The sequence below is a fragment of the Myotis nattereri genome (assembly GCF_964212035.1).
Source record: "Myotis nattereri genome assembly, chromosome: 1".
In the NCBI taxonomy this organism is placed as follows: Eukaryota; Metazoa; Chordata; class Mammalia; order Chiroptera; family Vespertilionidae; genus Myotis; species Myotis nattereri.
Window position 1 is genome coordinate 8239865 of NC_138075.1, and position 16683 is coordinate 8256547.

At 49.6% G+C, this 16683-nt stretch overlaps 1 protein-coding gene across 2 annotated transcripts in view; it reads left to right on the plus strand.

The window, feature by feature from the left end:
• Positions 1-675: 675 nt before the first annotated feature.
• Positions 676-16683, plus strand: part of PPP2R5C (protein phosphatase 2 regulatory subunit B'gamma) — a 138803-nt gene continuing 122795 nt past the window's right edge. For both annotated transcript variants that reach the window (XM_081086264.1, XM_081086263.1), the window contains exons 1-2: positions 676-795; positions 1688-1753. In XM_081086264.1, the coding sequence (XP_080942390.1) occupies positions 769-795; positions 1688-1753 (93 nt within the window). In that variant the 5' untranslated portion in view covers positions 676-768. The remainder of the gene's footprint in view (positions 796-1687; positions 1754-16683) is intronic.

Consider the following 16683-nt stretch of genomic DNA (forward strand, 5'->3'; position numbering starts at 1 on the left):
GCCTAACGGGACCCGCGAAACCGCCGCTCCGGCGACTTCCGGGCCTCCCTGCCGCCCGGTGCACTCGCGCGGGCGCCTTCGAGTGCGGCGAGCACCACAGCGAGGGGGCGAGGCCAGGAGGCCGCTGTTCGCGCCGGTCCGCGCCCCGCCGACCGCGCTAGTTGTTGCCATCCGTTTCAAACGTGCTCTTTCCACGCCTTATTTGCCCCCCTGCTCTCTCCGTCCCGCACCTCCACCGTGAGCACCGGTCCGTCCCTGCAGCCGCAGCCCCACGCCCCCTCCTCTAACTCGGGTCGGCTCTCCGGGCCGGAACCTCGCTGCTGCCGCCGCCGCCACCCGGCCTGGGACTGACGTGAGCCGGAGCGCGACAGTGAAGAGTGAGACGAGGCCCCGCTCAAGGAGCAGGGATGCGGGAGAGCGTTAGGGCACGTGAGGGCGCCTCGGCCAATGGTCGGCCGCCTAGCGGGAGGGGGCGTGGCCTGAGCAGGGCGGGGTGGGAGGCCCGGGATCCACGGGCTGGGAAGGGGCGGGGCGGCCCGGGGGAGGGGCGGGGCGGGGCGGCCCGGGGAAGGGGCGGAGAGACGCCGCCGCCGCCGCCGCCGCGGCTGCCGCAGCCTCTGGGAGCCTGGAAAAGGGGAAGCGGGAGCGAGCGAACGGCTCAGTCCCCGGGGCGGCGGCGGCGGCCGGGAGGGCGCGACGGCCGGGGCGGGGGCGCTACTGCTGCTGAGGGGCCGGCAGCAGGAGCGGCGGCGGCGGCCCGCACCAGCCATGCCGAATAAAAACAAGAAGGAGAAAGTGAGTCGGGGCCCGGGTCACGGGACGGGCCGGCGGGAAGGGGAAGGGGCCGCGCGGAGGGCGGCAGGGAGCTGCCCGGGAGCGGGTTGCGGCGGGGCTCGGGGTCCTGCGCCTGGGATCCCCGACGCCGGAGTCCTGAGGGCTCTGGGGGCGCCGCTCTGCCCGCTCCCGGGGCGGGGGCGGGGGCGGGTCGCGCCGGGGCGGGGGGTCCTGACGGCCGGCGTGGGCACCCGGGGCGGCGCGCGCGGTGGGCGTGAGGGGGCAGGTGCGATCGCGGAGGTGGTTGACCCAGCCTCGCGTACCTGGAAATGGGGTTTCGGGGTGCGGGCTGCGGGCGCCCGTGAGGGGCCCCGGCCGAGGCGAAGGGGAGCGAGCGGACCCCGGTTAGTGCTGCGGAAGAGCGGTCTGCTCTCCGGAGGGCCGCCCTGGACCCCGAAATGCTGTCATGATCGGGGTGGCGGCGGGGACGGCCGTGAGCGGGTGTGGGTGCTGCGTGTGCGTGGGGGTGGCGGGGTGCTTCTGCTTCAGGTGGAGCTCTAGCGTTTCGGTGTCACCCCAGAAATGCCCGCTCCCGGGGCTTCGCTGGGAGGGAGGAACGGGATGAGATGGGGATCTTTTCAAAATGCCGACAGCGCTGTGTACATGTGGGTTTACCTGTTTCCGCTTAAAGTTTTCAACCCAAGTACGTACAACGTGGGGGAGGGGGGGTACGGGGGGGGGGCGTCGCAATACTGTATTTCTAATTAAACAGTGTGATGGAGGATTTCTGGATGGTGTTGATTGAACCCATTGTAATTGGATGAGTCCGTTTTTAAACTGCGTTTTGATTTATCTGTTGTTCAGCCGTCCCAAACTTGGAGAAGCCTAATTAATTCTGCTTGACGTTTCCCAGGAAGTACCAAAAGCAGGAAAAAGTGGAAGAGGTTCAAAAGAAGCACAAGACACCATAGAACCAGAGGTAACTATTCTCAGATGCTCACTTTCTGCTTTTTCGTGAACAGCTTTGAGCTTAGGCTAGAAAAGCCGAGGCTGAGAAAACGTAGGGTTTCGTAACGTTCCCCTATGTGAGATTTTTTTTTTTTCTGGTGTCTTTCATCACCCTCGTTTTAAGTTACTTTGGTTTTTATTATTCTACTCTGGGTCAATAAGGCTGCTTCTATGACAGTGGGGCGAATTGGTGCTGCTAGTATTTTCAGCTTCGTTCCCCCCACCTCAAGCCTGGGAGCTATCCAGTGGAGACTGGTGTCGTGGCCTCTCTCCCGCCCGCCTGGGGTTGTTCGTGTTCCTTTCAGCTTTCATCCTGCCCCTTCCTTTGCAGGTGCCAGGCCCCTCTCTCAGCAGCTCCTTCTCCTTCCACCGCTTTGCTGTGCCGGATGCTGCTGGTTTCCTGGGCCAGCTCTTTGATGTCTGATCCCCTTAGTCTCTTTCCCCAATAGTGTTGCTATATTTTGGTTTATCTGGTTTGGGTATCTATACTAATAAAAGAGTTGTATGCTAATTAGACGGGGAGACCTTCCGGACATCCTTCCAGACAAAGCCATGGTGGTGGGGCCGAGGCAGAGGCAGTTAGGGGCAACCATGCCAGCAGGGGCGGGGGCAGTTGGGGGTGAGCAGGCTGGCAGGGGCGGCATTTGGGGGCAAGCTGGCTGGCGGGGGAGGGGGGGCAGTTGGAGGTGATCAGGCCGGCAGGCAGAGTGGTTAGGGGTGATCAGGCAGTCAGGCAAGTGAGCAGTTAGGAGCTGGACATCCCCCAAGGGGTCCCAGATTGGAGAGGGTGCAGGCTGGGCTGAGGGACAACACGCCCCCCCCCCCCGCCCTGCATGAATTTCGTGCACCGGGCCACTAGTATTTATATAGTCTTCTATCTTTCATATTTTCTTTCTGTCTGTATTGGCCAATTCTGACTTCTTTGGCTTCCTGACTTTGGGATCATTGCGGAACAGCTGAAATGCCCGGAGAAGGTTGTGTCTACCCAGCGAAGTCAATGTAGTCCCTGACACAGTTGTGCTTTGAGAGCATTTGCAGAGCCAGCCCCCGGCATTGCCTTTTCTTCCTTGTGACTAGGCTCAGGGTCCAGGGAGCTGTCTGGAGCCAGGCAGAGCTAATAGGCCCTTTTGAATCATTGGGAGCAGAGAAGCTGCTTGATGCAGTGGCCTGGTTCTCCTCCAGAGCCGGATCCTGGAGGTCTCTGGTCTCATCACAGATGGCAGTAATTTGCCAGTGTCAGACCCCTTCCTGTAAGCCAAATTAGAGTGAGTTCAATTCTGCGTGGCCATTATTTGCAGTATCCTTTCTTTGAGCCCCAGGTTATCTTGGATGTATTCTAAGCATTCAGCAGGTGGTTTATTCCAGCAAATCTTTTGCCCTCCCCAAATCAAAACACAGAAATCCTAAAGATTCCTTAACTATCTGTAGTTAGGGATTGTCTGTGCCAGTCTTTTCCTGCCCTTTCCTTATAGCAGCCAATCAAGTTTTACTGTTCTCGCATTTGACTTGCTTACTTCCGTGTCACTCTTTTGACTGCATTGACTTAAATGGAATTTAGTGTCTCTGAGAGGGTGCTTTTTGTTTCTTTTTATTAGTTTGTGGATCTTTCATCAAAACTGCTAAGACTTCCTAGTGCTCCCAAGCCTTTCTTGCTCACATACCTGCTCCTCTCACTGTTCTCATCACAAAGAAGTATCAGTGGGTATGGTTCTTTTATTCCTGTTTTAGTGGAAAGAACCTGGCTATAAGGATGGATAATATGAAGTTTGAGCCTGAAAAAGCCATCAGTAACTGAAAGATACCAAAGCCACTAATATGTAAAATGTTTTTAAGGTGGATTGAGTTCCCAGAATGTCAGGTGAGGAAGACACTTGAGGTGTGGCCTGCATTGTCTGATGTGATGCCCCGGTTGTCTTTTTTGTATTTTTTCCTGGTGCTACTGCCTTGAGAGGTGGAGCTACAGAGCTTGAAATGACCCCTAAAAAATACTGACCTGCCAGGTCCTTCAATACTTCCTCATAAAGATACCAGAGGCAACATGGCATATTAAGCATGACACTAGCAGATGACTGAATTATTTTTCAGGAATAATACAAATTGAGGCACTTAAGTTCATCTGAACTTTGAGTCGAGCCTTACTTTTTTATTGTTGTTTTCTCCTTAGTCTTCATCTTGCTTCTTCGCATCGAGTTCCACCCACTTAGCAAATATGATTGACTCAGGCAGGTGACTTAAGCCATTACTGCACACTCTTTTGCCCTCCTGCCTCTCGGTATTACCCCTGAACTTGAATATTTTCACCTGAATGATTTAAATCAGTTTGCTGTTCCCATGTTGCTTTTCAAGCCTTTTTAATATCACATCCTCTTCATTCAGCCCTTTGCTCAGGTTACCCTGTGAGCACACTTCTGTTAGGATGGCTACAACCTGAGAGTGTGCAGAACAGGTATCCAGCCAGGTCAGGTTGGCCCGATTTGGGTATAACCCCCCACAGAGAATATGCCCCAGAACGTGGCCTGCAGTGGAGTTATTACATGGATCTGAATGTGGGAAGGTTGACACTATAGTCCTGGCTAGTTCTAATCTAGCCTCACAGGAAGAGGAGCCAGTGGCATACATTGCAGAACGTTTTTTGGTTCAAACAAGGAACATCTGATGGCCTGGGCTTTTAGTAAGGAAATGAGGTCCTGAGGTAAAGGATAGAGTGGTATAGGGAAAGCAGTTCAGCCTGGGGACTGGATGATGAAAATGCTGATCCCTGATGGTTGTAATCAATGACCTAACTTCTGTGGCCCTATTTTCCTCACCTCTAAAATGACTTGGTGAGTTTCAGATTTGGCCATTTTTTTACTATACGGGACTAGGTGCGACCCCTCTTGAAACAACTTTTCCCTGTAAAATGTGTGACAGGCTCTATCTTTCAATGCAACAAAATACCGGTCATAACTACTGCTGTGCAGTTTTTGCCTATTTCTAGAAATTTCTGCTTCTTGAATAAGGTGTATTGGCACATTTTTCTTTTTTTCTCTCTTTCAAATAGAATATTTACATTTGACTTGCTAGTTCAGCTGTGACCTGTCCTGGAAATAAAAATTTCTGTCCAGTACCTACTGCTGGTTCATTTCATGGCACACTTTTAAGGAGTGAGGCCACAAATGGGCTCACGGACCACTTGCAGTGGGGTACTCTGGAGGCTGACGGAGAAACTCATCTTTGAATAGCTGTTCTTGGTGTAACACTCACATCTGTGGAAACATAACTGGGGGCATCTTATGCATATTTAGAAACTTAATAAGTTGCCCAGAGAGTCTTAAAGGCCATTTTAGAATACGAGGCCATGCGATGGTGTTTTTGTTTTTTAATTTGTGTGCTGTGCCCAGAGTTATGATTTAAAGTGCTAATGCTTTGCCCAGCCAGCATGGCTCAGTGTTTGAGCGTCATCCTATGAGCCAGGAGGTCACGGTTTGATTCCCTGTCAGGGCACATGCCTGGGTTGTGGATCTATCCCCGGTGTGGGGCGTGCCTGAGTCAGCCAATCAATGATTCTCTCTCATCATTGATGTTTCTATCTCTTTCTCCCTCTCCCATCCTCTCTGAAATGAATAAAGATATATATTTAAAAATATATATAAATAAGCCCCGCTGGCATGGCTCAGTGGTTGAGCATTGACCCTTAAACCAGGAGGTCATGGTTCGATTCCCAGTCAGGGCACATACCCGGGTTGCGTGCTCGATCCTCAGTAGAGGGCGTGCAGGAGGCAGCCGATCAATGATTCTCTCCCACCATTGATGTTTCTATTTTCTATCTCTCTCCCTCTCCCTTCCTCTCTGAAATCAATAAAAATATATTTTAAAAGTGTGTATATATATATATATATATATATATATAGTGTTAATGCTTTTTGTAAAGTGATTTGCTTTAAGTACATTAAAGGTTGTACAAGTGTTGTTCCCTAGTTGTGCATTTTACATATCCTGCCTCAGCTTAGTTTTTGTTTGAAAGTCTCTACAGCAACTCTTACATAATATGTGTTGCTGGAAAGAAAGCTGGGCAATCCATTCTCCAACTTGATAGCTCATTTTGACACCTACCTTTGGTAATAACTTCTTCCTCTTTATAATCTGTCTCTTTACATTCCCCTGCCTCCACCCCTTGGTATCCCAGAGACAGGGAACCAGGCTAGCTTAGAGCCCATAGGTGCAGGGCGTGGAGCCATGTTTATAAACTAACAACTGAAATTTTGAAAATATGTATTAACTCATGTAACAATAATAACACCTGTTACATGTTAACGTAAATAACATTTTTATGGAAAATACCTTTCCAAGAGAAAGTTTTTGACTTTCTAGTCACTTGTCTCTGTAGCAGGAATTTTAACCAGAGTTATAAGAGGACAAGGAAAGCCGTTTTGTTGGCAGGTGTGTTTTCTGGGAGGCAGCTGTGACTGTCACCCTGGGAGAGTAGGGTCCCTGATTCCCCGCCCCAGAATACCAAAAGCCACTCTCTGTGGGCTCAGTTCTGAACTCGGGGTTCTGTTGGGGGCCTCCCACAGCACATTTTCAATCGTTCTCTTCCCAACTTTTTCCCGTACAACCCTAGATTGAACTGTAGAGTAACTCAGAGATGACCCAAGGAATAGTACTTTATATATATATTTTTTTAATTCATGTGTAATTAATTCCCCATTTTTAATTGGTGCACTACCCCCGGCAGCTCCATTGAGGAAAGATGAGGCTCTGCGGAGAAGGTGGTCAGGGATGGGAAGGTATTCGAGTTCGGCGGAGGGGAGCCAGGAGCTTTACCTCCATTGGGGCAATGGGGAAGCAGTTCTTCCCCGAGCTGTCCCCTTTCTAGTGCCCGCTCCTGTCCTGCTTCCAAGCTAGACGTTTGGTAGACCCTGGGCGCCTCCCGTGAGATCTGCTGCTCTGGGGCAGGCATCCCACCCTTGGTAACCTGTGTGGGGCTGGTGCTTCCCCGTAGTCCTGTGCTCTGTAGGAAGTTCACCATTGCCCTTGGCCTTCCCCAGGAGATGCCAGTAGCCCCCCACCTCCTCCAGGAGGACAACCACAAGTGACTTCAAACTTTACCAGATGCCTCCTGGAGGGCAGAATGGCCCGCTGTAGAGATCACTGCTCTAGAGACCCCTCCACAGAGTACATTAGCTTGTAAGTCATGTGCAGCATATATATGTCTAAGAATAATGTCTCCTTCCTTTCAAGCAGCAGTGCTCAGGCAGAAGGGGTGTCAGCACCTTTACAGTCTTAAAAGTTAGCAAGGACCCAAAGAGCTTTATTTAGTGGGTTATAGCTGTCTGATAGGTTGCGTATTGAAATTAAAACAAATTTTAAATGTTCATTAATTCATCTAGTAATAATCTCACACCCATTACATGTTATCATAAATCACATATTTTTATGAGAAATAACTATAAAATTCACTGAGAAAGTGGCATTGCACTGTTTTTGCAAGTCTCTTTAATATCTGGTTTAATAGAAGCAGCTGGCTTCTCGAGTCTGCTCCTGCATTCAGTCTGTTTTGGTCACTTGTCTTATAGCCAGTGAAAAATCGACATGATGGTTATAAAGGCAAATTGTGTCTTAGTACTGTCATAAAAACAGTTGACCCCAGAAGGGGCCCAAGGGGCTGCTTTGAGAATCACTGTGGATCCTCTTCCAGTCCTTTGTTCTGAATCCTTTCATCCTCTTAGCTGCAACTCAAGTTCATTTATCCTGAGATTTAAGAGGGATTTTTCTCCCCATTTTGGGTCATATTTTTTCCATCTTTTAAATATGAGTAGCAATTATTTGCTCTACTGATTATCATTTGTACTGCCTGGGATACCTTGATTTGCCTCCCTAACTAGATTAAGTCCTTGAAGACAGCATTTAACTTGATGCTTCTTAGCACTTGCCATTTTTGTTAGGGCCTGGAGGCAGGAGGTGTGTATAGTGGAGAGGCACCCTGCAGCATCTGTGAAAGCTGGGGGGTCAGTCTGCCACCAGCATGAGTCATTGTGACATTTTCCTAAGTCACAAGGAAATTTCATCTGAACGATTTCAGCTATAAAAAAGCTCCAAGATTCTCTAAAACATTGGGAACCCACCAAGGTCAGGGTACCAGGGTGTCTGCTTCGGCACAACATTATAGGTAATTGTCTTGCATTTTCTGGTCATTATCTCAGTTTTTGTTCAGCAAAGACTTCCCCACTTTTTGGTCAGGTTGGAGAGCAGCCTGTGCAGAAGCGCCGCTTCCCAAAACCAGACCCATCTTTGTTTTCTCCACCTGGGGGAGCAAGAGAACAAGCCTAGAGGTTAAACTCTCCTAGAAAGTGCAGTATTGGTTGAGGACGTTGGATATTTTGTTTGTTTGTTTTAAGATGAGATTTATTATGGCTCTAAAGGGGAGTTGCTCTGAGCTTGTGCTGTGTTTGCCATTGGGACTGTCAAAGTGTCTGGGAGCTCTGCTGTATTAGATCTGTGCTGTGCAAGACGTCAGCCTCTGGCATGTGTGTCTGTTGAAATCAATGAAAATTAAATGAACTTTAGAAACTCCGTTCCTTGGTCATAGTAGCCACAGTTCAAGTGCTCAGGAGCCACATGTGGCTAGTGGCTGCACTATTGGTCAGCAAATATAGAACATTTTCTGCTTCATAGAAAGGTCGATCAGACAGAGCTGCCTTACACCTAGCTGTGTTTTCCAAAATATTTATAATGTGAGTATATTTAACTTCGTTAGCTATCACTTTTTTAATATGAGATAGCAAATTTAAGATTAAATTTAAAGGAAAAGAAGACACATTGGCAAAGGAGAAGAAAGTGGATAAAATTAGGGAATGGAGGAAGGGGAGAAGAAAAGGGAATTCAGTGGTAAGATGCGAGGGAAGCCCTGTCATCACTTGGTCTGGAACCCCCTATGTCATGAGGCCCTGATACGCAGAAGAAGATCTGCTATTCCCATAGGAGTGGGCCTGGGGACCCAAGGGAAAGTGTCGTCCTCGACTTTCTGTTTAGACTTTTTGTCTTTACCAAAACACAGGGTTAAAAAATGAAATAGTTTTGCCCTACCTGGTTTAGCTCAGTGGTTGGAGTGTTGGCCTGTGGGCTGACAGGTTCTGGGTTCGGTTTCAGGTTCGATTCTGGTCAAGGGCACATACCTCGGTTACAGGCTTAATCCATACCCCTGTCAGGGTGACACATTGATGTTTCTCCCTCTCTGTCTTTCCCCCTCCCTTCCACTCTGTCTAAAAAGCAATGGAAAAAATATCCTTGGGTGAGGATTAACAAATATATTTAAAAATTTTAAAAATATGAAAATCTATAGTTCCCATGTCACAATCCACTGTCAGCGTATGGCAGAGCAACTTCTTTCTACTGTTGTGCTGATTGGCCCTACATCCAGGACCTCCTCCTCTCCCAGGAAGCAGAGGTGTGTGGTAGAGGGTGGGCTCTCCAGCCAGACCCTCCTGCTCATGGGACTGGTCTTCCTTCTACCTCTCTGTCACTCTCCCTTTATCTTGGCCTTTCTCTTTCATGTTGCAGATTGTGTGCTGAACGCCATTGTGGGTGCTGGGGATTCGGTGCAGGACACAGCAGGGTGCCTGAACTCCGTGGTTTACTTTCAGTGAGTGCTATATGCACTAGTTTTTCTCAGGGGCACTGGTGACATTTGGTGTGAGGGCATCTCACACTTTGCAGAGCAGTAGCTCTGGGGCTCTGGACACCAGTAGCTCCCTCTGGTCATTGTGTTATCAAAACTGTACTCACAAGTTTCCAGAAACCCCTGGTAGGGCAGGACCACCTCTGGCAGCCCCCTTGCTAGAGACCCAGGTGGTCAGAGATGGTCTCGCCAAGATGGTGATGGTGTTAAAGGTGGGAGCAGAATGTGAAGAAGGAGCCAGTGGTGCAAAAATCTGGGAAAGGGTGGTCCAGCAGTGGAAGCAGCTAGTGCAAAGGCTTTGCGGCGCACGGGAGCTTGTGTGTCCTCCAGAAAGAAGGCTAACTTGGCTGAAGAGAAGCGAGGGTGGCTCAAGCAGGGGGGGTGAAGTCCAAGAGATGGGCAAGGCAGGGTCCAGTAAGATCACCAGCAGGGTTTTGGATTTTTATTCTAAGGATGATAGGAAACCACTGAGGAATTTTGAGCAGGGAAGTGAGACAACCTGACTTAAGCATTTAAAAGACCTCTGCAACAGATCCTTTGTAGGAAACAGAGGGGCAAGAATTGGAGCAAGGAGACCACTAGATGACAAGGCCCGCTCAGATGCCTGCTATCCTGTCTGCAGCTGCCAAGAGGAGGCCCTGGTGCCGCTGGCTGTGGGTTCTGGACTTGGATGGCTTGTCAGCTGACTGCTTGCTTTCCAGGCCTGAACTGAGAGCTGGCTTTTGTGGCTTCGGACTTACAGAGACCAGAATGCAGCACTTTGCCCAGAAGGAGTAGCGCTCTGGCCTGGCAGCCTTAGTTTTCCCTAAACGGTCTCGTTTCTTTAAAGAATACCTTTCCTCTCTTCACAAGCACCCGGTTCACCTGTTGTGCAAATGCCCAGTGGCTACGGACAGGTCATTATTCAGACCAAAGACTAAACTCCTTTTCTGCTCCGTGACTTACTCCCGCCAGAGTTTCTGAGCCCTGAGCCTCTGGGGCCTCTGTGTGGACAGATCACTTCCTTCTACACCGTGCCACACCCACCTCTCCGTCTGCTTTCTACTCCCAGACATTTGTTGACTGCTCTTGTCCTGAGGTGCACCAACGACTCCCCATGCAGATTTTTCTTATTGGAGGTTTTAACTTCCCCATTCTTTCATTACCACTTGTAATGGGACTCACGTGGTTTGCTGACTGGTGTGAGTGCATAGTCAGTCTTGATCAGGAAAATCTCTGTCCTTCTCTTATTTTCACCTCTCAGCCAGGAATTGTTGGCTTAATGTAGGGGTCAGGAAACTTTTTCTGTAAAGGGTCAGATAATAAGTATTTTAGACTTTGAGTGTCATACAGTCTCTGTTGCACCTACTCAACTCTACGGTTGCAGCAAGTGAATAACCATAGACAACATGTAAACTAATAGCCATGGCTGTGTTCCAATAACACTTTATTCACAAAATAGGCAAGGGGCCAGATATGGCCCATGGGCTTTAGCTTGATGACCCCTGGCCTAGTGGAATCCAAATCAGGTTCAGTACTTAGAGGAACTTTGGCAGAAGCTGGGCACTGTTGTTACTTTGTGGGTCTCTGCATGGACTCTTACTGGAGACCAGCAGTGGTTATGTTCTGTGAAAGAAGTATCCCTTTGTTTTGTTTTTTTTTTACTCCATTCACCATCTGGAAGCTATTGAGAGACCAGTGGTTTGACCTGCCTAATCTATATATATAAAAGGTTAACATGCAGAGTGTCCCCTTGGGATTCAACTTGGAGAATAGTTCGATCACTTGCTATGATGTGCGCTGACCACCAGGGGGCAGCGCAGAACATGGTGGGTGACCAGCAGTGGCCCTGGGGCACTGAGGGAAGGAGGAGGCAGGGAGGCAGGGGGAACCTCTCAGTGGTGGCAGCATGGATGAAGGAAGGAGAAGGTGATGGGGGGGGGGGGGGGACCTGATTGGCACTGATCTCTGGTCAAGCCTAGGGACCCTATCCGTTTACAAATTTCATGCACCGGGCCTCTAGTTGAACAATAAATGTCTTATATCTCATTGTGAATATTAGACTTGCAGTGTTTGATTGAAAGGGAAGAGGTACTGCTTAGTACAGTGATCCCTTTTATGTTTTTACTTTGTAGTTTGAAGGAAATATCTCCAAGTACAAAAATCCTCCCAAACACTTGGGGTGTTTTTTTTTTCACTGTGAATTTATGGGGCTGCTATTGCCTGGCTATATAGAAGGTTGGGGGATGGGAGTGACTGCCAGGCACTGAGATGTGCAAGTTTGATGCATCTTTTTAGAAACTGCAGTGGGTCACTTTTTCCTGAGGGTGAAGGAAAGCTTCTAGAATCTTGTTCTCTCTTCCTACCAATGTGCAGCCATGCACACTGGCTGCTGTGGAAGAATTGGGAAGATGCCTGGCACCCCTTAAGCCAGAGATAGGGAGCGTCCAGCCCACGGGCTATATAATCATTTGATCTGGCCCTGTCGAGGCATTAGGGGTGAGTTAATTCAATGTTTGACCAAATCTAGCAGGGTTTATTATTATTATTATTATTATTATTATTGATTTCAGAGAAGAAGGGAGAGGGAGAGAGAGATAAAAACATCAATGATGAGAATCATTGATCGGCTGCCTCCTGCACACCCCCTATTGGGGATTGAGTCCACAACCCGGGCATGTGCCCTTGACCTGAATTGAACCTGGGACCCGTCAGTCCACAGGCCGACACTCTATCCACTGAGCCAAACTGGCTAGGGTAGGCTAATTTTTAAGTTGATAATTTTTTAAAATATATTTTATTGATTTTTTTACAGAGAGGAAGGGAGAGGATGAGGGAGAGGGATAGAGAGCTAGAAACATCAATGAGAGAGAAACATCGATCAGCTGCCTCCTGCACACTCCCTACTGGGGATGTGCCTGCAACCCAGGTACATGCCCTTGACCGGAATCGAACCTCAGAACCTTCAATTCGCAGGCTGACGCTCTAACCACTGAGCCAAACCGGTTAGGGCTAAGTTGATAATTTAGTATGGCCCACTAATGAAGTTATAAATATCCATATGGCCTTTGGCAGAAAAAAGGTTCTCCACGCCTGCCTTAGGCAGACAGTGCTTTTGCCTCTGCACCTCCCTGTGGGCCCAGCACTGTGTAAGTTAGTGTACAAGTTTTTGTTTGAACACCTGTTTTTAGTTCTTTTGGGCATTTACGTAGGAGTGGGATTGCTGGGTCCAGACCTGCCAGGGACTGGCCACTTCCCTTCCCCCTCCCCTAAGACCCCACTGCCAAAGCGTCAAGGATCCCAGTGCTCCACATTGACAAACCCCTCTATGCAAGGGCAGAGCTCTCACTTCACTGGGATAGCTTCAGTTTGAGTCTCAAACAGTTTTTCAGAACATCCCAAAGCCCCCACATCCGGCCTAGAAAATGCAGTTGCTTGTGAATGTGGTGAGGAGCCGCATGCTTGCTCAGGAAGCCAGGAGCTGCGACTTACAGTGATAGGAAAAGGTCAGCCATTTTGATTTGGGATTGATACCTAACACTGACTTTGGTACATAATTCCCCATCGCTGAGCCAAAAATAGAGGCTACAGTAGATTCTGAGCATCTGTCACTTCACCAAACGAGCAGGTAAAAACAGAACTGCCATACGGTATCTCCATTCCAGGAGTGACCAAAAAAGGAAGATCGAAGTCTATTTTAGATTTTACCCAAGTTAAGTAGCTAAACATGTTCATACTTTTTGCAAAACTTTCTTGTCATTTCAGGATAAATAAGCCAGTGTCCATGCTGTGAGTAAACACCTAAACTGGAGCAGCACAGCTGTTGTTTGTCATCCCTTAGTGTCCCGCCAGCGATCATGCCTCCTCCAGGCTGGGCACATTCGGCCTTCGAAACAGGCATGCTCCTTGGCACCCAGGGCACCTGCCGTTTGCATCCGCCTCCAAGAATGAAGGGGGACAGCGGGTGGCACTGGTTAGCAATGGCAGCTAGTGCTTCCGGCCTCCAGTGGCTCCTCCCTTGCTGTGTGCCTGGCACTGGCCTCAACACTGGGTTCCTAGTTGAGCCTTCAGCCTCCTGTCAGAGAGGAACCCACCATCCCAATGTGAGAGAAAGAGAGCTGAGGCCACCCAGCTGGTGTGTCTCAGTGCTTGAACTTTGACCCATGAACAACTGGGTTCTGGATTCCCAGTAGGGGGCGTGCAAGAGGCAGTCGCTTGATGTATCTCTTTCATTGATGTTTCTGTCTTTCTATCCCTCTCCCTTTCTCTCTTTCTAAAATTAATAAAAACATATTTTTTTAAAAATGGGGTAGTGGGGAATGCCTGGCTGGTGTGGCGCAGTGGTTGAGCACTGACCTATGAACAAGGAGGTCGCAGTTGCAGGCTCGATCCCCAGTAGGGGGCGTGCAGGACATAGCCAATCAGTGATTCTCTCTCATCATTGATGTTTCTATCTCGCCCTATCCCTTTCTCTCTGAAAACAATAAAAATATATTTTTTAAAGAAAACAAAAAACGGAGAGAGAGAGAGCTAAGGCCAATTTAGAGGTCAGAGGGGTAACAGAAGAAGGAAGCTCCTAATTGTGCCGGGGGCAGAGCGAGGCCCGGTAGGCTGGGGGCTTTCCTGAACAAGCTGAGCTGGAAGAGATGAAACACTTGCTTATATGCAGTGAAATACACATAACACAGCATTTACCACTAGTGGCATTTAGTATGTTTGCAGTATTGTGTAACCATCCCTTCAGTCTGGTTCCAGGGCATTGTCCTCACCCCAAAAGGAAACCCTTACCCATTAAGCAGTAACTTTTCAAGTCCTTCCCCCAGCCCCTGGCAGCACTGACTCGCCTCTTCTCTTTATGGAGTTGCCTGTTCTGGGCATTTCATGTCAGTGGATCATACATCGGGCTTGTTGTGTCTGGCTTCTTTCACTCAGTATCACGTTATCAAGGACCACACACACAGCCTATGTGAGTACTTCACTCCTTTTTATGGCTGAATAATATGCCATTGTTTGGCTGTAACACAGTTGTTTCATCAGTTGATGGACATTTGAGTCATTTCCATCTTTGGTTATTTTAGTACTGCTACTATGAATATTAGCTAGTGTATGAGTTTCTGTTTGAACAGCTGTTTTCAGTTCTTTGGGTACATACCCAGGAGTGGGATTGCTAGGTCCTATGGTAGCTCTGTGTTAAACTACTGAGGAACTGCCTGTTTTCCACAGCAGTTACACCATTTTTCATTTCACCAGCAGTGTATTGGGTTCCAATTTCTCTCCACCCTCCCCATCACTTATCTTCCATTTAAGAAGTATATATTATAGCCACCCTAGTGGTTGCAAAGTAGTATGTCATTGTGGTTTTCATTTTCATTTCCCTGATGGCTAATGATGTCGAGCATCTTTCCATGTGCTTATTGACCATTTTACAACTCCTGAGTCACCATTCAGCATATTCAGACCCCTCTCCTCCCTAATGCACAGACAGCATCCTCTGCCTCTGCTTCTTCCCCTGGTGTCCCGCCTGCTTCCTTCTCCCCACCACACTTTTCTGAATCCTCACGAGAGGATATTTTTTCCACTGATTTCAAGAGAGAGTAGAAGGGAGGGTAAAGGGAGGGAGGGAGGGAGGGAGGGAGGGAGGGAGGGAGGGAGGGAAAGAGAGAGAGGAGAGAGGAGAGACTGATGTGAGTGAGACACATCGATTGGTTGCTTCCCGCATGTACCCCAACCAGGGCCAGGAGTTGAACCTGTAACCCAGGTACCTGCCCTTGACTGGGAATCGAACCCATGATCCTCCGGTCTACATGCTGATGCTCTAACCACTGACCACACCAGCCAGGGCCCTACCACACTTTTCAAAGGTGTTGTGAATACTCTGGGTCTTCCTGCTGCATCCTCCGCTCCCTCATTCAGCCCCCACAACCTGTGAGGTATGAGTCCAGCAGACATTGGGCTTTAGTGACACTTGGTGGAATTGACCTTCCTTCCTTCCTGAGCAGCTCCTTCCCTTTGCCTCATGATGCCCCACCTTCGTTTGCTTTGCCAGCTGGGTCTCCACAGCCCCCCTGTCACTTCCTTCTTCACCCCTCTCTGCTCACTTCATGCTCTTGGACTAGGCGTTCTCATTCATTCCCTGACCTCAGTGACCAGGTAGAGAGTTGACTCCAGGTTGACATTTTGGCTCAGAGGATGGTTCCCTGAGTGCCAGCTGTGCAACACCCAGGTGGAGAAGGTAGATGAAGGCAGGCTGGTGGGACAGACAGTCCCAGGGAGAATGGCACTTGGTGTAACAGCCAGGGGGCGAATGGTGTGGAGAAAGAGGCAGAGAGGCCACTGGAACTCCTCATCCAGGCACTGGCATCGCCGTGGAAGCACCTCCGACTCAGCACATTCACAGCTTCTTCCCCCCTTTTCTTTCCTATTCCAGCGGCTTGTCCCACGTCCCCATCCTGTGTCAGCCAGAGGTCTGGGAGGTCCCCTGACTCCTCGTCCTCTTCATCCGCCACTTCCATTCCATCCTGTCAACTAGCGCCTTGATTTTCCCCCTGATTCTCTGCTCTGCCCAGTGTTCCACTTGCCGTCCTCATCTCTTGAAAAACCTCCTGTGGCTCCTCTGCTTCCCTAACCATCGGACCGGATGCCACACTGGAGCCTTAGGGGCCTTTCAAAGGGAAAACGTGTTTGTGTCATTGCCCCACTCAGACCTTTCACTTGGCTTCAGGTTTCCCTTTAACCTGGGCTGGGGCTGGTGGCTCTGAGGCCACCCCAGCCCCACTCTGTGCTGTGGCCTACGGCTGTGCTGAACCTCTCGGCTCTCAATGACACCTGCCTGGACACTGCTCCACGCATACGCACACACACATGAGCACACGTGCACACGCTCTCAGAGAGGCTTTCCTGATCTTGCAAGTTCCTTGGACTCCTGTCATGTATTGGGCGGCCCTATGTTTTTCACAGAACTGGACAGTGTGGTGTCTAGGCCAGACAGGCCTGTCCCCCAGGAGCTGACAGTCCTCACTGGGGGAAAGACATCCACCTTGTAATCAGCAAGTGAGCGTAAAGTCAGCGCGTTGGTTCCAAAGGAGAAGCCTGAGCTGAGAGCTCCAGGGCGCAGGAAGGCCTGGCCCCCCCTAACAGAATGGGGGTCACGGGGGAGATGGGACCAGGTGGCCTTTTCTGGAAGCCACTCTGCCGGCCTTGAGGGGGAATGCTCAGGAGGGAGACGCAGGAGGTGGGACCAGCAGGGCCTATGGGAGAGGAGATGT